Raw genomic sequence first — 19,637 nt, 5'->3', positions numbered from 1 at the left:
TATACTTTTAGACGAGTAAGCTTTTTCCTATCGACTAAAATAATAAAAACTAAACTAAACTATAGTTTTCGTAGAAAAACATTTTAAAAAAAATAAAATCAAAGTGAATGAAACACAAAGTTTTGTTAATTGGTTTCTTGTTTTAAAATATAAATTCAACGGGTATTATGTTTTAGATCGCGAATATACTCGTAATTTAAAAAATTGTTTGAAGATTGAAGCTACATAGGAAAACAGCTCTAAACAATAGAATTTAGCTTAAATTGTGTTTTGCAAATATTTTCTTTTTATTCATATCTCAAAATTATTATATTTGTATGAATGAAGCTTGAATCTTTAATGACTTATTAAGCTTACAACAACATCAGTTCCATTCAATAGAGAGCCCACGCCAAAAGTAAAGTTACCCCTTGGCTTGCCATCAGGAATACTAATCTGAAACTGTAACAGCACCACCAAGTAAGTTACCATTGTTGTAAGTAGCTGTTGATGATACAAAATTAATTTAATTACGTAATCGACAATGAAATTATTGACTTACTCCCTTAAAAAGATTCCTATTCACATCAAAAAATCCACCACAATTAATATTCGATGGATTCATTTCGGTTGCCCTTAAAAACATATTAATTTCGGTTTGGGCATCAGAATTCATCCAACTCAATTCGACCATCAGAAGTTTCTTCTGAAAATTTGTCCGTACATTATGTGATGCATAATGTGCCTCATCGCAAATGAAGAACAGCAAACAAATGCTCCAAATGGCTGTAATGGCCAGACCAATATCTTTTATGCCAAAACCTTCAGATAACTGAGACATAAGTCCATAAATCGATAGAGTTATGATGAAAAATAGATAAAGGTTCAAGAATGTGAAGGTGTAGCAAGTTGCTGTTCCGGTATCGCGTGTGAGTTTACTCAAGCGAAGCCACAGAGATCTGTAATCTGCAACCATAGCTGCCGGTCCAATATGACGAAGAGCCTGAAAAAGCCCGTTGAAAAATAAATTAATTAGAATACATTTTCGAGAGTTTTTTTTTTAATGCACACTTTTTGAAAACGTTCAGCGAGTATATTTGCGGTGTCACTTAGTGCTTCACATGACAGATACCACCAAGCTCCAAGCATTGCAGTAAGATTATCCAAAATACAGTAAGGGATCACCTTAAAGAAAAATCACATAAAATTCCATCAGTTGAAAGCATAAATTAATAGTTTATAAATAGTTTTGGGTTTAATTCATAGATCTCTAAAGCCATAAACATTTTTTCATTTACTGAAGGCAGTGATTTTAGATCTTTTCTTTTAAAGGTGATTATAGGAAAACTATTATTTCTTCTAATATATTTTAGTCTATTTTAGTTTTCAAGGTCGCAAAAGATCTCACCGATACTTTTGAACGACGACTTCTGGGACAAAACGTCACGTTGGACAGCTATAACTTTAGGGTAGGTAAGGACTTTGCCTTAACAGACATCGCTATAAATTCAGAAAAATAAATTCGGTAAATTTTGAAAACCTGCGTTGCGGTCAAATTTTCCACAAGTTTCACTAGCCTATCTCATATCCTTTTTCAGTTGTTTTTTTTTTAACCTTCTTTTCGACGTTGCGGATCCAAAATATTCAGTTGAATCCTGATTTCTACCAGTCAGTGTCCTGCTTTTATTGTATTTTGGAAAAGCAAAGAAATTAGGTCTTTCATTGGTAATTCGGAGTTGTGTGACTTAAGGTACACATTTTAAGTTACTTTTAAAATGTGTGACGGGCGGTCACAAAAGGCATAAGACGGATGAGTCACTTATTGAGTGTGCGATAGGTGGCCTACCCAAGGAGAAAAACATGAAAAGTTTAACAATCTTCAGCGAATAGTGTTCCTCCTTTCTCTCCTTTGTACACCACCCTACAATAAGTATGGCTTAATGCCCAACCTAAAGTTTCGAAATACTAAGGAAGGTCACCTTGCGAATTGTTTTCCCTTCCTCTAAAATGGTCTGCACGGAAGTCTAAATTGCGAACTATCGAACGCTGCCTCTCAATCTTGGTTGAGAAAGGTTCCTAGTTACAACAACGCTTTCCTCAAGTTATTAAACCGAGTTTGGGCTCAGGGATTTTATTCGCGAACTCTCAAACATTTTTCGTTAACTTCTTAGACCAATTGGATTCGATGGATAAGAACCGAAGTCGTCCATTAAGCCAAGTTTGGTGTTCAAATCACCAAGGTGAAAGAGACCGCAAAGGTTTGGCTGGTTTTTGAAATCGACATGCACCCCAGCGAAAAAGCCGGGTGTCTTGAGTTAGACCGAAAGAGAAAACCAGATCATAACAAAAGGTCAGAGTAGGATGGCATACTTGTCGTGACCTCTTGGATGAGGGAAGTTCGACATGAATATGGCACTTTTAAGACAAGCGAAGGAAAGTGAGGTCGTGTAAAAAAAATAAAGCTAGTGAGTGAAAAATGTTTGAAGAAGAAAAATTGTGGTAGTTTCTGTTGCGTGTTAGTAAAACAAAAATCTGATATACCAAACAAAAAAAATGAGGAAGGCGTTTTTGGAGAAGAGAGGATGAGGAAGAGGCAGGGCCGATTTTTCAAACGAAAGAAGCTAAGTATTTTTTTTGCTTTCGAGTGAGTTTTGTGTTTCTCATATTCTCTTGTAATTTGTGGTTGGCTGTAAAGAGCAACAAATTTAACCCGCTAGACTTTCGGTCGATTCCTTTGTCTCCCGAGATTTCGGGGCCCGCGACCGTAAAATTCCTTTGTTCTTAGGGAGCTTTCCCAAGGTGACCTTTCTTTGTGTCCTTTGTTACACAACCAATTGTTTTCTTTTATTGTTTGTTCCTTATGTCAATTTAAATTGTACAAACTTTTTGGAAACAATTCAGGGTTTTCTCCCTAGACAATTTTCAAGAAAGGTAACAAGACGGATATAAGCAACTACAAGCCCATTGCAAAGCTTTCTTCCATTCCTAAAGTATTTGAACAAGTTGTTTGTGAAAGTGTAGCATTTTTTAGTAAAAATATATTTGCGAACAGCAACATGGTTTTGTGAAAAAAATATCGACCCTTGCAAATCTCCTCACATTCTCAAACATATGTCCAAACGCTTTAGAACAAGGTTATGAAGTTGACTGTGTATACACTGACTTTTCTTAAGCTTTTGGCCAACTTAGCCACGGAATTATTTTATTGAAACTTAAGGCTCTTGGTTTTCCACCATTTTTATTAGCTTGGATTAAGTCATACCTTGAAAACAGATCCTATGAGGTAAAATTTAGAAATTGTCATTCTGGACCTTTTTTTGCTCAATCTGGTGTTCCCCAGGGAAACCATCTTGGTCCTTTTCTGTTCATTCTGTCTATTAACGATGCATCGTCATGTCTACACTCAAGTGAACTTCTCAATTTTGCTGACGATATGAAGATTTTCAAAATAATAATCGTATTCTTTTACAAGCAGACATTGATAGTTTCACATTTTGGTATGAAAAAAATAGCCTTTCACTCAACCCTTTAAAATGCCAGACGATAACTCTTACTAAAAAACTAATCAGTAACGTATTCGACTACCGTATATCACAGCAAAAACTCTGTCGCGTCTCCACATTTAAAGATTTAGGTGTTCATTTCTGTTCAAACTTAGAGTTTAGACATCACATTAATTTTATTGTTAATAAGGCAAGTTCTATGCTTGGTCTTATAAAACGCTGGGCAAAGGAGTTCAATGATCCCTATGTTACTCTTTCTTTGTACAATTGCCATGTTCGTCGTCATCTTGTATATGCATCGCAAGTTTGGACTCCCTATTACGAAATTCATAGAAAACCTATGGAATCAATTCAACATAATTTCATTCGCTTTTCTCTAAAGGGTCTTCCTTGGGAAGCGCGCCCGGCTACCTATCCATAACTAATTTAAATTAATTCGTTTCGAATCGTGTTTTATTTGGTTAAATTCGAGGATAGTTGTTCCGCCAACCTATGTACATCATAAGTTTATTAATTCGCGTTTCGGTTTGTGAATTTCACAACAAATCCAAAATCTCAAAAACTAAAGATTCTTAAATACCTGAATCCTAAATGTCCAAATGTTTAGAAAACACGTTATTCTCTTCGTTATAATGATCCTACTTTCAATAGTTTTTATTTGTGTAAAAAACCACAAATATTGGAAAATTCAAATCATCTTACAATTTTGGGACACCCTTTAATTTGAGGTTAACTATATTCAATTGCACGCCGCGCACCGTTTTTAAATTCTCATCTTTCTTACATAAAACAATGCCCTTGAATAACTTCGGAATCTTTATTGTAATAAATAGTTGCTGCCTTGATTTTTATACTTGTTTTTTATGTTTGTCTTATGTCTGAAAATTGACATAAATGTTGGGAAAAATAAAGAATAAACTTATGGAAAACAATGAAGTTGTAAAAATTTAGTCAATGGAAAAGAACATATTTAGCTTTGGTTTGACCTTCAAATTACTTAAAGAAATTCAGGAGGGGTTATTCATTTACGAGCATTCAGAAATAAAAATAATAGTTAAAAACATAAAGGACACAACAGCTTTAAGCTTACCTGCAAAATATGAAAGTCAGCCATGGTTACGTGAGTAATGACCACCGATAAAACCGACAGTAATGGCAGCGCAATAGTTATACCTAACGCTTTCTTTCTTATCCTCAATGGGACACTATGTCCAGATATTTGAAAATAAAGAATCTGCAAGAAAAATAAAGAAAGGAAACTTAAGTTGTCTAAGTAAATTATTTTTGTACACTCACCTCAAAATCATTCCAATCATTTAATAGCTCAGCAACTTTTCTTGTTTCAGACCAAATGATTGGTATTAATAAAATTGGTAAAATATTAACCAAGAAAAGGTAAGCAATAACAGCTTCTTCGAATGGTCCTTTTAAAGATGAAACAACTTTAATACGATTATCAGCAACATAGCCGACGTAAATCTTTGAAAATGGAATAAACATTTATAAAAATAAAAACAAACTTATTTTTCTACATATTATTACAATTAATATGACGAAAAATAGAACCGAATAGGCAAAGGCAATAGAAGCCATTGAAAATACAGCATTTCCAGGTGATCGTCTTGTAACTGGCATAGCTCCAAGGCATCGCATGAAAAAGTAAGAAGCCCCAATGTTACTGAAGAGAACATCCTAAAGAAATAAAAATAAAGAACGTACTAGAATAAAAATTATGAATTAGCTCAAAATAATGTAGACAGTATAACTAACGACATGTGGCTGTTTCTCAGTCGCCATTTTCGTTGAATTTAGGTACTGGGGTTCAACCGAAGCTTAAGCGTATCAATCGATTCTTACTAAAGCAATACATATTTAAATAGACAGACCTTTAACCACAGTTGAACCTCACCCAATCCACCCTTAAATTTCAGCTGGCTCATGGAAAGTTATAAATCCTGAAGTATTGGTCAATTTGTATTATCAAAACATGATTGTCTAATAAATCGGAAAGAACTGAAATTGCTTTAAATCGTTTGCAGAAGCTAAAAGGAGGTTTATTGAAAAAGAAACATTGTTTTTAAATTAGTGCATCTTAATTAAAACTTGCTGATCCGTCGAATTCGGTTTGGCCTTAAAGGCAATAAATAAACAGATTTATTGCCAGGGAAAAAACATGGTTGTTTTAGATTCAAACCACAAACTTTTAAAGATCGGCCTTATGACTTGTTGATGATCATGACCAGGGCTAGGATTTTACAAACTTTGCCTATTTTTTGGTCAAACGGACTTTCGACAAAAATGTTTCAAGCCCGGGTGATTGCAAATATAAGTATTTTATTTTACCCTTTTTGGCCTTTTTATACCATTATTGCCTTCTTTTTCCTTTCTTCGCCATTGTTGTTATTTTATTAAATTTTGTTAAAAAATATCTAATAATTGAATTACCATTAAAAGAAATCCGAACTTTTTCGCATACCGTTGACAATCTTTAGTTAAAAACCCAGCTTTTTGACGATTCGATGCGATTGTTGTGGCAACAGACACTGCACCGCATAAATGAAGAAGAGTGACAAAACTCTGCAAGGGTTGTACTCGAAAATGGTTCACGTAACTTGCGTCACTCACGGTGTAAACAGAGTTTGTGAACGCATTCGCAGTCACTACTCAAAAGTTGACTCCTTCGTGTCGAACTTGAAAAAAGTATTTCTGAAGAGTCCATCTCGGATTGCTATATGGAACCTGAATTTAAACTGCTACCTCAACTTGTAAGTTTGTTTGAAACTGAGTTTGAAGTCGTGAAGTGAATTTACATTAAAACTAGGTTTTAACTCGCTGGGGCACTTGGTTAGAAGCAGCAGCATTATTTTTCTCGCATCAAAAAAGTTGCTCTCGAAGATGATGCAAGCTGTGTTGCATTTGTAAACAAATTGATACAAGATGAAGAATTGAAAGCGCAGCTCGAGTACATTAAGGTTAATTTTGGGTTTTTAGTCGATCCGAAAAAATCTATTTTTAAAGACCTACAAAAACCAGGTATATTTGAGAGTCTGTACCTACTTATAATTTAGGCTAACAATATCATCATCAAGAAATATCAATTAGCGAAGTGATGCCTGTTTTGTAAGACATTGAAGAAAGTTAAAAAAAAGAAGTCTTGAAGAAGTTTACTGCCGTTTTCAATGGAAATACAGGGCTAAAAACGATTGAACAGATAAATTCTGTAATAAACGGTGACGTGGATTCCAAAGTTCCAGGAAACATTGAAGTGAATAAACTTGAAAGTTTTAGATGGGCTCCACCCGTTTCAGCTGAAGTTGAGAGAACATGTAGGTCTGTCATAGCCCTTCTAGGGAAAACAGTAGAAGATTGCTTCCGGAGAACTTAAAAAAAAAACTTTTGGTAGTCCAATGCTGCTATAATTAAATGTATTTTTGTTTATTTTCATAGGATTTTTTATTAAATGCCTTTTTCTTTGCCTTTTTAAGCATTTTGTTTTACATTTGTTTAATTTTTTAGATCAACAAAATCCTAATCCTGGTCATGAGAAATGCAAAACGGATCGGAAATTGAAATCTTTTAAAATCAAACGGCGCGGCTTGTCGGTTGGGACCGTCGGGAACCTTGGAATGTTCATCAATTTTCTAACCACCAAACGCGTACCGTTGCACAGTTTTGGTTAATTTATGTTTCGAAGTATGATTACTACGAAACGAAAACTTAGGCGTAAATTGTGCGGGTACAGTGATACATCCAAGGAGTTTTAAAATTCAATTGGAGAGTTGGTGGCTTCATCTTCATGAATGAGTGGATTGTTCCAATGATTTTATTTTGAATTATGTAGTTCAGGTCATCTACATTTTTATTCTTAGCCGCTAAAATTGCTCGCTCACTCAACCATTTAATATTTTTGTATATAGAAATAATATTTTTAAATACATTGTTGATAAATTTGTCTTTGATGAGACAAAATTACAGAAATTATTTGGAAATGATATCCGCTTAATTTGTCGACAAGTACTTGACCGTTACCGATAGTCAGCAATTGATCAAGGAAATCTTTAGCAGATGTATCATTAAACAATGCAATCTATCAATCTTTCAATGTTCGGTTAAGTGCTTCTAATGCACGTTTATGCGCAATTGTGGATTCGCCCCAGATGATACAACAGCAATGGCCGATACAACTTTGGCCATTGCTGAGTGTTTTACAATATTAAACGTTAGTTTTCAATAGTTCAAAAATTTAACGCAAATTTTAATGCTGAGTGAGCGGTACGGCATCCTTTTAACAATGTGGCTGATACTCCAGAAGAAATAACTGCAACCGCTACGTTCGTTCGCACGAACAGTTGCTAAAATATAAATTACCACTTCCATTCGTTTCAACTACTAAATCTAATTCCTGGTGATCATATTCACGTTTCCGTTTCAATTCTTGATTGAATTCGTCATTCATTTCAAGATTTGGAGCTGTCATAGGCAAAATTACTTAGCTATTCGGGATGTGCGTCAGGATAAAAAGTATACTTTGTCCGTCTCCTGGCTCTAAGCTACCTACCCTCCAATTTTCAGCCATATCGGTACAGCAGTTCTTGAGTTATAAATAGTGTAACTAACACGACTTTCCTTTATGCATATATATATAAATTTAAAATAAAGAAAAAAAAAACGTTTTGGAGCTCCAAGTTTTTTGAGATCTTTTGAGAAAAAAAACGACTTCCATTCCAAAACTCGGAATGTTTACTTACAAATTTCAAATCTGTTATGTTGTGTGGGCAATTTACAGCTCAATCCCCTGAATTCTGAAAGTATTAATAAAATTCAACAACAAGAATGTTCAAGTGTTCGCAAGCGTTTTCGTCTAATTTGGTTATTTACAAAAAAATTAAAATTTGGAAATTCAACAAACTGTGTTTGAGAAATTAGGTGGTTATTTTACTAACCACCGTGACGCTCCACCTTGTACATAAATAAACATAAATAGGAACGAAAAAGAAAATTTCATCACATGAAAAATAAAAGGACTACATATTTTGTATAAAAATTGTTCTGAACTGATTACTTGTGGCGTTTTATGGCACTAGACAGGAAGACCCAGTTCGATTCCATCATTTGTGGAACTTCCTGTCGATGGCATATGTACTTTTTAGTTGCTCAAATGTATCCACATAGCTCATGCAATTATTATATTGCATCACGGCTTCAGGACATGACACTTTAGTCATGTCCCCATTGCGTTCTCTACGACATACAACACTTGTTTTTGTCGAGTTTAAATAGTTGGTTAGTACTAAAATCTATCTTTTATATCTCCATTTTATAGCTGCGACATTTATATCGCTTACTCTATAATCAAGGTGGTCAAATTTTTGCCTTCTTTCAGTTTCAGCAGATATTTACGATTCGAATGCACAGTTCCACACGCTAATACATTGTCTTTCAGTAAGTCTACCTGTAGGGCGTAGCTTTTAAAATAGTTGTCAAAAAATATTCTATTATTCTTCGATTCTAAATTTTCGCCAAATTTTCGAACCACCTTGCCGCCGAGATGAGTCTGAAGTATGTTTCCTATTTTTCCGGAGTATATTTTAAAATATAAATAATATTCAGACTCCGCACACTTCACCCAAACCTTTATATCCTCGCTTAATTACCTTTTTTGTCACATACTGCTTTAGAAAGTTCAAAATCAAAGTAAAATGAACGACTGTATTCTGTAATCTGTTAAAAAAATCTCGTGTATTTTAAAATTTAAAAATGTATCTACAAGAAGAGTTTGTTTTCAAAAAGTTCCCATGCCATTTGATTTTGTTTATGAGTTTTATTATACTTTTTATGTTTCAATTTCGTAATATCGTATTTCGAAAAAATATAAAAACAGAAAACAGTGACATTTTTGATAGTCAAATATCAATTAGGCAGTATTAATGATTTTTCATTGTTATTATTATTGAAATCGATTGCTTAGTTCTTGAGAAAACTTAGAAACAAAATTTAAAAAATCTTTCGGTTTGTTTTTCAAATTAGACAACTGTTATTTTTATAGTCTTTAAAAAAATTAATAAAAAAACACCTTTCATGAATTCGCTCAAAACCTTAATTTTGAAGATTTGAAGTCAACCGACAATGCTTTGGGCTGTAGTTACCAGGATAGACAGACGGAATCGGGAGACCCTCTTTCTTTCGATTGTCCACCATCGTAATTTCATGTTTAATTAAAATCTCAAAATTGTATAACGAATACAGAACTTTCCATATAGTTTATATATGTCGCAAGTAAAAATCCGGAGCCAAAAATATAATTTTGATTTAAAGTTCAATATCATTTCACTAATAAATAGTTTTGATTTTAAAAAACAATTCTACTTCCTAAAATAATATCTTTTGAAAACAGAAACTCATAGCTTTCAAATGCTTTTTAAAAAAAATACATTTTTCACTGAAATACACCACTGAGATAGAAAGTTTCTAGATTTTTTTCTTCTTTATTACACATTTTCCAAAAGTTATTACATTTTGAATTTTGTCTCATTGAGATACTTCTTCTGGTATCCGGATTATTTCAAGATTTTTTCAAGCTCAAGTTTTGAGTATGTAGATAAAACTAGTATAAAATATAAAACAAGTCAAATCTATTATATTCACCAAAAATTGTCTTGCTAAGCGTTAACTGGCGGGAACTTTTTTAAATTTAATTAGAAAATATTTATAAAACTTCCCACGAATCTTAGGCTTATCTTCTTTTGCTCGTATATACGTTGCTAAGTTAAACATTATAAAGTTTTCTTTTGGTTAAAACAAAATAAAGGACTGATTTGTACAAACAAAAATTATTTTATTCACTTTTTGAAAATTTTCCAACGAAGTTACTGATGCCAATGAAGGACGCGTATCCGTTCCATATAATGCGATGCTATCCTTACGAATTTGTAATCCAGTAAATCTCCGAACAGGTGGACTAATAAAAGAAGGCTTGACATCTAGAAAGACCGTCTTTGGTTTTGTTGTGTGCTTATTAAAACCGTTGAACATTTTGGTTTAAATTTTCAATTCAATTTATTATCTTCGTTTTTTTCAAATCAATTTGTTTTTAAATTAACTTCTTTAAAAAATCGACCGATACGTTTCACTTGCTCCAATGTCGAAATGATAATGACCTAAAAATGGTCGTTGATGGACATAAAATCCATCATTGAAATAATACTCACGGAAAAGGATTAAGTTATAAATTACAAACTTTTTGAGGACATTTTTGACCTAGAGAATAATAAATAAGTAATAGTTTGTTTTATAACAATTCATTGCAAGAATTTTGAATTGTATTTACTTAAAATAGACGCGTTAAAACTACTGCCTTGTCTGAAGGTAAATTCTATCAGTAAATAAATTGTTATGTACTCTTGTATAGATATATAACTTTGCCCTTAGTCTATGAATTTTTGTTTTTGAAATTATTTTGCTATTGAATTGTGTTCCTATAGGTCATGAACAACAAAGTCATTAGCAACACGAAATATTCAACAAGTTCATTTATCGATTTTATTTAGAACTGATATCATTGTTAAATTATTACCTACTTAAGAAACATTTAGTATTTTAATGTGATAAGTAAAGGGCTCATGGTTGTCATATTGATAAAGATGTAGTCTTCAGCGAATTTTTTAACTTATATAACTCATCTGTTAGGGCTCAATTGTGAATTGTGGGCGTTGGTAATAAAATGTATAGGACTCTCATGGAACATAGAATATTGTTGACAGTTGTCCTTGTGGATCTGATTATTTTTTGTGATGTTAAACTTTACCTTAATAAGTTCCTTGACTAATGCCCAAGTCAATGGCGGATCCAAGGGATCATTGGGGTCATGACCATGGAAATGATTTTGTTTGAATTTTCCATTGCAATCGTATTGGATGTGAATGTTAATGGATGTGAATTTAAAGTTTGTTGCTTAAAATACTACTTTTAACTAAGGACTGGACCGAGAATCGATAATCCAGTACTATTCTAATCTCTCAGCACAAATTCATCAATTTTTGATCAATAAACGATTCAGAGGGGGGGGGGGTACTTTTTTTCTTTGAAAAATGATTTTTACAAAAACTTTACAATTAAAAAAAAATAAGGAAATCTACTTTTAGCTTTTGATTCTCTACAATTGAGATTTAAACACGAAATTCAAAAACATAAATGTCCCAAACACATCAAAAGTGACACTTTCGTACACCAACGGTTGATTGAAAAACAATAAACGTTTCATGCCTTTCAATTTGACATAAAAGCTTTGAATCTCTCGAGAACTGAAGTGAAAAGAGATTCTGCAGCGTGTGGTTTTTGAGTGGCTAAGTAAAGTTTCTTTCCAACTTATTTGTTTACTTAATATGTTTTTATTTAATTTTTATAGAGACTATGTACTTGAATCCACCTATTTCAATAACATTTTTTTCTATACAATTATTTACGAAATATTTTCAAAATGTTCACCCAAAACAGTAATTTGTTTAGAATTTGTCTTCTAGCATCAGCTCCAATCTAACAACTAAGCAGACTGATAACGATAGTAATATTAGAATCCCGAAAATTAAGCCCGAAAAAAAGGAAAAAAAGCCAAAAAATTCTTCCTAACATAATCTGGTTTATTGTCCTACGAAAAAAGATCAAATTTTCTAGCGAACATTCTCATTTTCAAGCTTCGTTTTGGAAAAACGTGTGCGAAATGCATCAAAAACACTCTAAACTATTGTAATTTAGCTCTTAAATATGGCATATTTAGAAACCTGTTGGAACCTTCGAATACTTTCACGTCTAGGGAGTCGTCCAAATTAAATAGTTGGACCATATTTTCCTGAACAACAGTGTTCTAAAATAATCTAATAACCAAAGGTGTCTCTTTACTTCTTGAAATATTTAAATGTAAGGTTAAGATACGCATCATTTTATTAAGAGAAAATTAAAGAATATTTTTGAGCGAGGTTCAAAAACTCATCTTTATGTTAAGTGGTTGAGATGTGACATGATTGAAAGTGTGAATCTGTCTTTGGCTCAAGAGTCACTCCCAAACAAGGAGTATAAATTCAGTGCGTTGGAGGAACTAATAATACGAATTTGTGCTATTGGTTTCATGGTTTGAGGGAAGAAATTAGATAGCATATCAAGCAAATGTTTAAGCAATTGCAATTGCAATTGAAAAATATTTCATAGGGAATTCAGAATGAGGCTGAATATTTTTAGTTTGACCATATGATCAAAATTAAGTAACGTATGCATTGAGACAATGTAGACATCAGCCTACTTAACATCGCTTACAAAATCTTCTTTGCCGTAATATGTAAACGTCTAGTGCACACCGTCGACAATATTATAGGTCCTTATCAGTGTGGTTTTAGACAAGGAAAGCCCACAGTCAATCAAATATTCACATTACGGAGATCCTAGAAAAAAAAACCAAGAACATCAAAACGACAATCAAGCCCGCATGTGACAGCTTGTACTGTATAGAGCCATGTCTAGTTTTGGCATCCCTGATAAACTCGTCCGTTTGTGCTGGATGACTTGGTGATGCGTTGTTATGTGATTTTTTTAACATCGTACTTAAAAAAATTGGGCAAAGCTCCCACTTCAATACTAGAGGCGCTATCTTTCAAAAGTCTGTCCAATTACTACCATATGCTGATGATATTGACATAATCGGAAGAACTCAGCGTAATGTCAATGGAACTTTTGTGAGTATTGAGGCGGAGGTGGCAAAATGGGTTTAACGGCTAATGAGGGCAAAACAAAGTACATGCTGCCATCAAGAAAGGACCTACAACACCCACGTCTTAGTCAAAACTTCGCCATCGACAGGTGGAACTCAAGGACTTCGTCTACCTACGCTCCGTTATATAAACGCAGAAAATAGCGCCAGCGCTGAGATCAAATGAAGACCAGAAGAATTACTTTTGCTAACCGCTGTTTCTTTGGACTAAGAAAGCAATTAAGTAGCAAATCCCTCTCTCAAACGACTTAAATGCCGCTATATAAGATCCTCATCACCCCCGTCCAAGGGCGGATCCAGACTTTTCATCAGGGGGGGGGGGTTCAGACACTTAGATGAGTTTTTACTCACCGTTTAAAAATTTTCTTTAATGTTTTGTAAAGGATGCTAACAAATTTTAATAATTGCTTAAATGACAACTTTAGTTATCAAATTATTTAGAACACTGTTGTCCAGCAAGTTATGGTCTAACTATTTAATTTGGATGACTCATATGAAAGCATTACAAGATTCGAACAGTTGTCTAAATATGCCATATTTAAGAGCTAAAATACAATAGCTTAGAGGGTTTTTGATGCATTTCGCACACGTTTTTCCAAAAACAAAACACACTTTTCTTGTTTTCATATCTATTTATGCGAAGAACGCTGCAAAAATTTAAAAATCCAGAAAATGAGAGAGGATCTGAAATGTAAAAATGTCGGGCTTTTTTTGACGTATTTTTTTCGAACTCAATTTCCGGGAGTCTCTTATTACTATCGTTATCAATCTGCTTACTCGTATTTGGATCTTAAAACGTCGACATACAGGTTTGGTTCTTGAATATAAGGAAATAATTGCACATAATTTCTCTTAAAAAAATTAAATTAAAACAAAGCAAGGTAAGTAAACAAATAAGTTGGGAAGAAGAGTTTAGCAGTACTCACAAATTACACGTTTCAAAGCTTTTATATCAATAGATATAAAACGTTTATTATGTTTTTCACTTAGCCATTAGTTTAACAAAGGTGTCACTTGATTTTTTAAAACATTTGTATTATAGAAATTCGTGTTGGAATCTCAGTTCCAAAGCAAATTCACTTCAAAAGTACATTTGTAAGATCTTTTGTATTCAACAGAACACCAATTTTGAAAGAAATAAAATGCACGACTGGGTCGCAAGAACTTGATAATTTCTTCCAAAAAGTCTGTTTAAAAATATTGCCCAATTTTAAGATTTAAAAATGTACCTCCAAAATAAGTTTTTTTCAAAAATTTAAATGCCATTTTATTTGTCAAAAAATCTAGATTTACCTATTTTTTTTCGAAAATCATTTTAAATTTTGTCTTAAAAATATTTTTGGTATAAGCACTAAATAAAGAGCTTATAAATATATAAACATTTTACGTTTAAATTTCGTAAAAAAATGTTGTCCCCTTTCTGAGATATCGAGTTTTGTAAACAAAATTAGTATTTTATTAAAAATAAAAAAAAATACATTTTTGATCATAAAAAATCATCATCAATTTGATCATTGCACAGAAAGAGATGAATTTTGAAATTATTCCATTAGCTCTTGAGAAAACTTAAAAACAAAATAAAGATTTTTTTGAGGGGTACTAAAATGTTTTTTTCTTGTCGAAAGAAGCCAAATTAAGAACACAAATTTAGAGAAAGTTTTTGAAAAATCACATGTCTGCACCAAAAAATTTGTGTGGGGACTGCTGTTTTTCGTATTAATAAAATGATAAAAACTCCTTACACTAATCAGCTGAAAATCTTAATTTCAATCAATACAATTGTTTGGACTGTAGGGGCCAGGAAAGACAGACAGACGGAAGTAATCGAGGCACACACTTTTTTCGTCTTCTCTACCGCTATAATGTCATATTTGATTAAAAGCTCTACTTCGAAATTGATTACTTATTCAAAACTTGCCATATAGTTCGTATATGCCGCAAGTAAAAATCGCTTCAATGCTCTCTATCTATGTGTGTCAAAAAAATGTAATAAGGATTTCAAAGGCAACTTGGTATTAAATTGATGATCTCTTATTCAAGGTTTCTTCTTAAGAACTTGAATATTTGCTCTTTTTCTTAGAAACAATTTTTATGAAAATAATTTATAGCATGACTTAAGTTTTTTCATGACCCCTACGACCCCCCCCCCCCTGGATCCGTCATTGCCCCCGTCCTGCTATATACAGTGCAGAAGCATGCACTTTGACAAAAGCGGATGAAAGCACGATGGGTCGTTTCGAGAGAAAAGTTCTTCCCGTGATCTACGGACTGTACAGCAAAATATACTTAGCCAGTAAGGTAAAAGTCCAACGACTAGATGGCTTTTTTTAATAATTAGTGAACACTAAAAGGGTTTTGCATACCTTTAATATGCCAAAGACACAGTGTGGGCATAAGGAAAAGAGGCAAGGGTTGGATAGGAGGTGTCGGTGTACATTGATTTCAAATTTCTGAATATTGCAATGACAGGGAAAGATAGAGCGTGGCAAGCAAGGCGTTCCACATTCGCGTAGTACGGCTAAAAAAAGAATCTCTGTACTTCATAGTACGGCCGAAGTTGGGCTCAAAGGTAAACTGATGGGCATTCCTAGAAGCGCGGGTATTACGGTTAAATTGTTTAAGGGGAGGAATGCAACTGGCTATTTCACTAAGGGATAGTCCGTTAAAATAACGATAAAAAAGGGTGAAGCAAGAAAACTTGCGTCGATGTTGGATTGACGTAAACGAGTTGATAAAAGAGGCTTAAATAAGTTACTGGAGCACCAGCCCAAAAATGAGAGTTATATTCAAGTTTCGGACGTATATAGGTTTCGTAGATTGTAGCCAGATCAGACTGAGAGAATCTCAAAAAACCTAGACATCTTGCGGAATTTTCGACAACATCGCGTATGTGATCGCTCCACAAAAGGTGGTTGCTGATGCACATTCCGAGGATGTCGAGAGTTTCCGTTTCGTTGATGCAAGTGCCACTCATAGTTAATGGCAAAGAGGGTTTATCTCGCTTTTTTGAAAACGAATATGAAAAGCTAAGAGTGCTATCGTCAGCGAAACAATGTATTGGATTAGACGTAGCTGACAGGAGCATTTATTTAATGGATTTCAGACTTGAATTCGCCTAAAACAACTTTTATTGAACGGTTGGAAAGAAAATTTCTAGTCCAACGAAGAAGAGATTCGTCGATACCGAAAGCACACATTTTTAGTAAGAGAGCAAGATGCTAGAAATATCAAGTGCAATAATCTTACTTTCTCCAAAACGATGTAAATATTTGTACCACTATTCGTCGAGATAATCCATGAGATCACCAGCGGACCTATTGCTACGAAGGCCGTACTGCCGGTCATTAAGAAGCTTCCGTTCCCCAAGATATTTCTTGAGCTGATAATTAATCAGCGTTTCCATGACCTTAGAAAGAAGGGACTTTAGTGCTATCGGTCGGTAATTTGTGGGAGAAGAAGATTCACCTTTTTTTGGGATTGGCTGAACAAATGCAGTTTTCCAACTACTTAGAATGAGCCCAGAAGAATAGGATAGATGGAAAAGCTTACGCAGTGGTAGCGGATATACCATCTGCGCTAGTGGATTTATTAATGTTTGAGATCTTTAAGAACTCTCCATAAAATCATTTTCCGCGTTCCCGAACTGGGGGAGTCATGAAACTATCTGGTAAGTTGGAATTTTCGGCGAACTGCCTTGCAAATAAGTTGGCTTTTTCAATACAGCTAACTAAGGAGTCTCATTGACAACAAGTCTAGGAACCGAGGAAGAATTCTTCATGTTTTTTACGAATGGTCAAAAATTCTTACTGCCTTTGGGACATTGCAGTATTTTTTTCCCTTATTTTTGATCATGTAAAAATTTGGTCCTTCGAATATAGGCGTTGCAGGCCTTCCTGACTTTCTTAAACCTTGGTCACGTAGTCTTCGAATCCACACTTACAGGACAGCGCAGTAGAGGAAGGAGGTGCGCACAAGTGGAAAGAGACCTCAACCAATTTGGAGCGCGAAACTGTAGACATATAGGTAGGTAGCGACCTAGATAGTGATGAATTTTGCAAAAAAAATTGAAGATAAGGACACCTTAAATGAAGCTTTTCGTGATCCTCATTTTTGTGTGATTTTTAAATACATTCAATGTTTTATCACAAAATGACGGACATATTAATTACTCATTACTTATGTAAAAAAACGCTTTAAGTAAATGTTATGGAACCATAAAATGTACATATTTCATTACTTTTTTCGTTTATTTTTTTCTATGGAGACGCACTTTTTTATACCCTTTTTAAGTATTGTATTTTTTGATTTTGGGAAATTCCAACGCTCGTTTTCAATTTACCCTTTAATTTTATAAATTTGTGAAGGTGAAATACGTACCTATAACTTTTGCAAAAATCTATCCAAAAATTAGTGACATCATCCTGGTGTTTGACAGTGCATATGAGCCAAAACGTGCAACTTATTTAAGGAATTAATTCCCACCTATCCTTTGTAATGCTAACACCCTGTTTGCAGTTAATTTGAAAATTTATTTCAACACTTAACTAAACACGTTCCAGTTCCACTTTTGATTCGATAGAAATATGCCTACCTAGATACTTATTGAGCAAGGAAGATATTTCCTCAGTCCCTTTGCCGTGTGGGGTGCTTGTGGTATGTCGCATTCAATCTTCAAACAATAAATGAAAATGAAATAAACTGTTGCTTTTGAGTTGCATGTCATGCGCAAAAATTCCAAAACAACACCAAACGACAACGACAACTTTGCAGAAAATTCAATGCAGAATTTCCTGAGAGCGCCAGGCACAAGCCCATCAACAATCAACACCAAATTTCAGTTTCAGTATTGAGTATCCAGTAGAAGTGCAAGGACACAACGCAACGCAACTCAACGCAGAATAACGTTCGTCTCTTCGTCGTCGCGTGGGTCGGGAGGGAAAGGTATTTCGCTATTTTTATGATAAAATCTCCGATTCTTTATCTTTTGAATCCAGCAACGTTTTGTCAACCTAATTTAAAACGAAACTTAACCTGCACGATAAAAGTGAAACCAAAAAACATTTTCAAGATACTATCGCTCGCAATCGTAATCGCAACAGCAGCGCCAGCGCCTCATTGGGAGTGAAACGGGAAGTTGGATATCGAATAAGTGGAGTTTTCAGTGGTTCTGGCTAGAATAAAATTGATGTTATAAACTCGGCTATAAGCTTTAACTTTAACTATGTGTGTATGAAAGTATTTGTGTCTGTTGGGCAAAATGTACACATAATCCGATTTAATCGAAATTGGATGGTTTTGAAATAAGGAAAAGAAACAAGCTAACGATACCGATACCGATATCCGTTTCTGGTGTTTTCCGCGTACGGGGCTTACCTTTTTATAATATGTGTATGTCTATGTAGGTAAATACTCTCATATATCGTACGAAAGTTAAGGGAATAAAAGTAAAATAGTGCGAAATAATTCGATTGACAAAGTGTGATGCAGGTAGTTTGTTAGTTTAAGTTATTTGATGCATCTACCATCTACAGCACCTGCCGTTGCCTTTGGTGCTGCTTCTGCCACCTGTGCTCTTGATGCACATGCAATTACAGTCTTTGTCGGTCAACGGTCTTGAGTGTCGCTGTCGGGTTTGGTCGGGTCGGGTATACCTACGTTTTATATTTGCAGATTAAAGGATACCTAAGGGAATTCCAGTGTTTGGTGCTGTTGTAGTTGTTGTTGGAGTTGGTTTGGAGGTGATAGTATTATTTTGTGAGATATGGCTATTTTACAGTCCTGTTGCTTTTGGAAGACCGTTCGTAAGGGGAGCTATGCTAGTGCTATTTATACATTGGTAAGTAATGTGTTTCTGGAATTCTTTAAATGGTTTTCTCGTTATTGAGATCATTTTTTTTTTGTATTCATTTCACGCAAGGATTTGTATAAAATCCTTTAAATTGTTTTATGTACACACAATAGGTCACGCGTATACCTAATTACGTGACACCTATTTCATTTTAAAGGAAAGTGTAACGCAGGTCGAGGTAGATACTGTTCGATATAACAGATATTTTTAATGAGAAAGTTAAATCAAATGAAATATAGTTGGCTGAATGAAAGTAAAGGTTTTTAAAGTGGATGTAATATTATAACATATTTTTTTTTCACTAAGCACAAGACTTTGCTGAATTGATAAATTACTAATGAGGAATTAGTGAATCCACTTTTTTGTCACATACACTTTTCCAAGAATTTGTTTTAATTGGAATTCATATTTACGAAATTTATATTTTTTATGAATACACATTACACAGGTCTTTAAGGCATATTTTTGCGCCAAATGAGTTCATTTATAAGTTGACTTTTTATTAGGTAGGTTTTCAATTCAGACAAGACGATGAATGAAGGTAGGTTTT

The 19,637-nt window shown here is 33.9% G+C and overlaps 2 protein-coding genes across 2 annotated transcripts in view; one reads left to right on the top strand and one right to left on the bottom strand.

Moving 5' to 3' along the window:
- Positions 1-258: 258 nt before the first annotated feature.
- On the bottom strand, positions 259-10,623 carry LOC129948320 (gustatory and odorant receptor 63a). Its single transcript, XM_056059273.1, has 7 exons — positions 10,326-10,623; positions 5,025-5,174; positions 4,779-4,961; positions 4,573-4,716; positions 1,051-1,164; positions 542-982; positions 259-483 (listed from the first exon to the last, which is right to left on the bottom strand). The coding sequence occupies exons 1-7, from the start codon at positions 10,512-10,514 to the stop codon at positions 337-339; spliced, it is 1,368 nt and encodes a 455-aa protein (XP_055915248.1). The 5' UTR covers positions 10,515-10,623; the 3' UTR covers positions 259-336.
- Positions 10,624-18,092: 7,469 nt separating this feature from the next.
- The window catches only part of LOC129946115 (uncharacterized), a 54,399-nt gene continuing 52,854 nt past the window's right edge, over positions 18,093-19,637 (top strand). The window contains exon 1 of the mRNA XM_056056156.1: positions 18,093-19,075. Within this exon, the coding sequence (XP_055912131.1) occupies positions 19,001-19,075 (75 nt within the window). The 5' untranslated portion in view covers positions 18,093-19,000. The remainder of the gene's footprint in view (positions 19,076-19,637) is intronic.

Source organism: Eupeodes corollae, chromosome 2 (genome assembly GCF_945859685.1).
Source record: "Eupeodes corollae chromosome 2, idEupCoro1.1, whole genome shotgun sequence".
Taxonomy (NCBI): domain Eukaryota; kingdom Metazoa; phylum Arthropoda; class Insecta; order Diptera; family Syrphidae; genus Eupeodes; species Eupeodes corollae.
Note: the sequence above shows the minus strand (reverse complement) of the source record. Positions and strands in the feature narration are given on the sequence as shown.

What these genes read in the sequence shown, in the direction of transcription:
- LOC129948320 (XM_056059273.1), bottom strand. Translation starts at nt 10,514, where the DNA reads ATGTTCAACGGTTTTAATAAGCACACAACAAAACCAAAGACGGTCTTT. An exon ending in CTGACTTTCATATTTTGCAG is followed by an intron (nt 1,165 to 4,572) that starts GTAAGCTTAAAG and finishes TTTTTCTTTAAG; the next exon opens with GTGATCCCTTACTGTATTTT. An exon ending in ATAGGAATCTTTTTAAGGGA is followed by an intron (nt 484 to 541) that starts GTAAGTCAATAA and finishes TATCATCAACAG; the next exon opens with CTACTTACAACAATGGTAAC.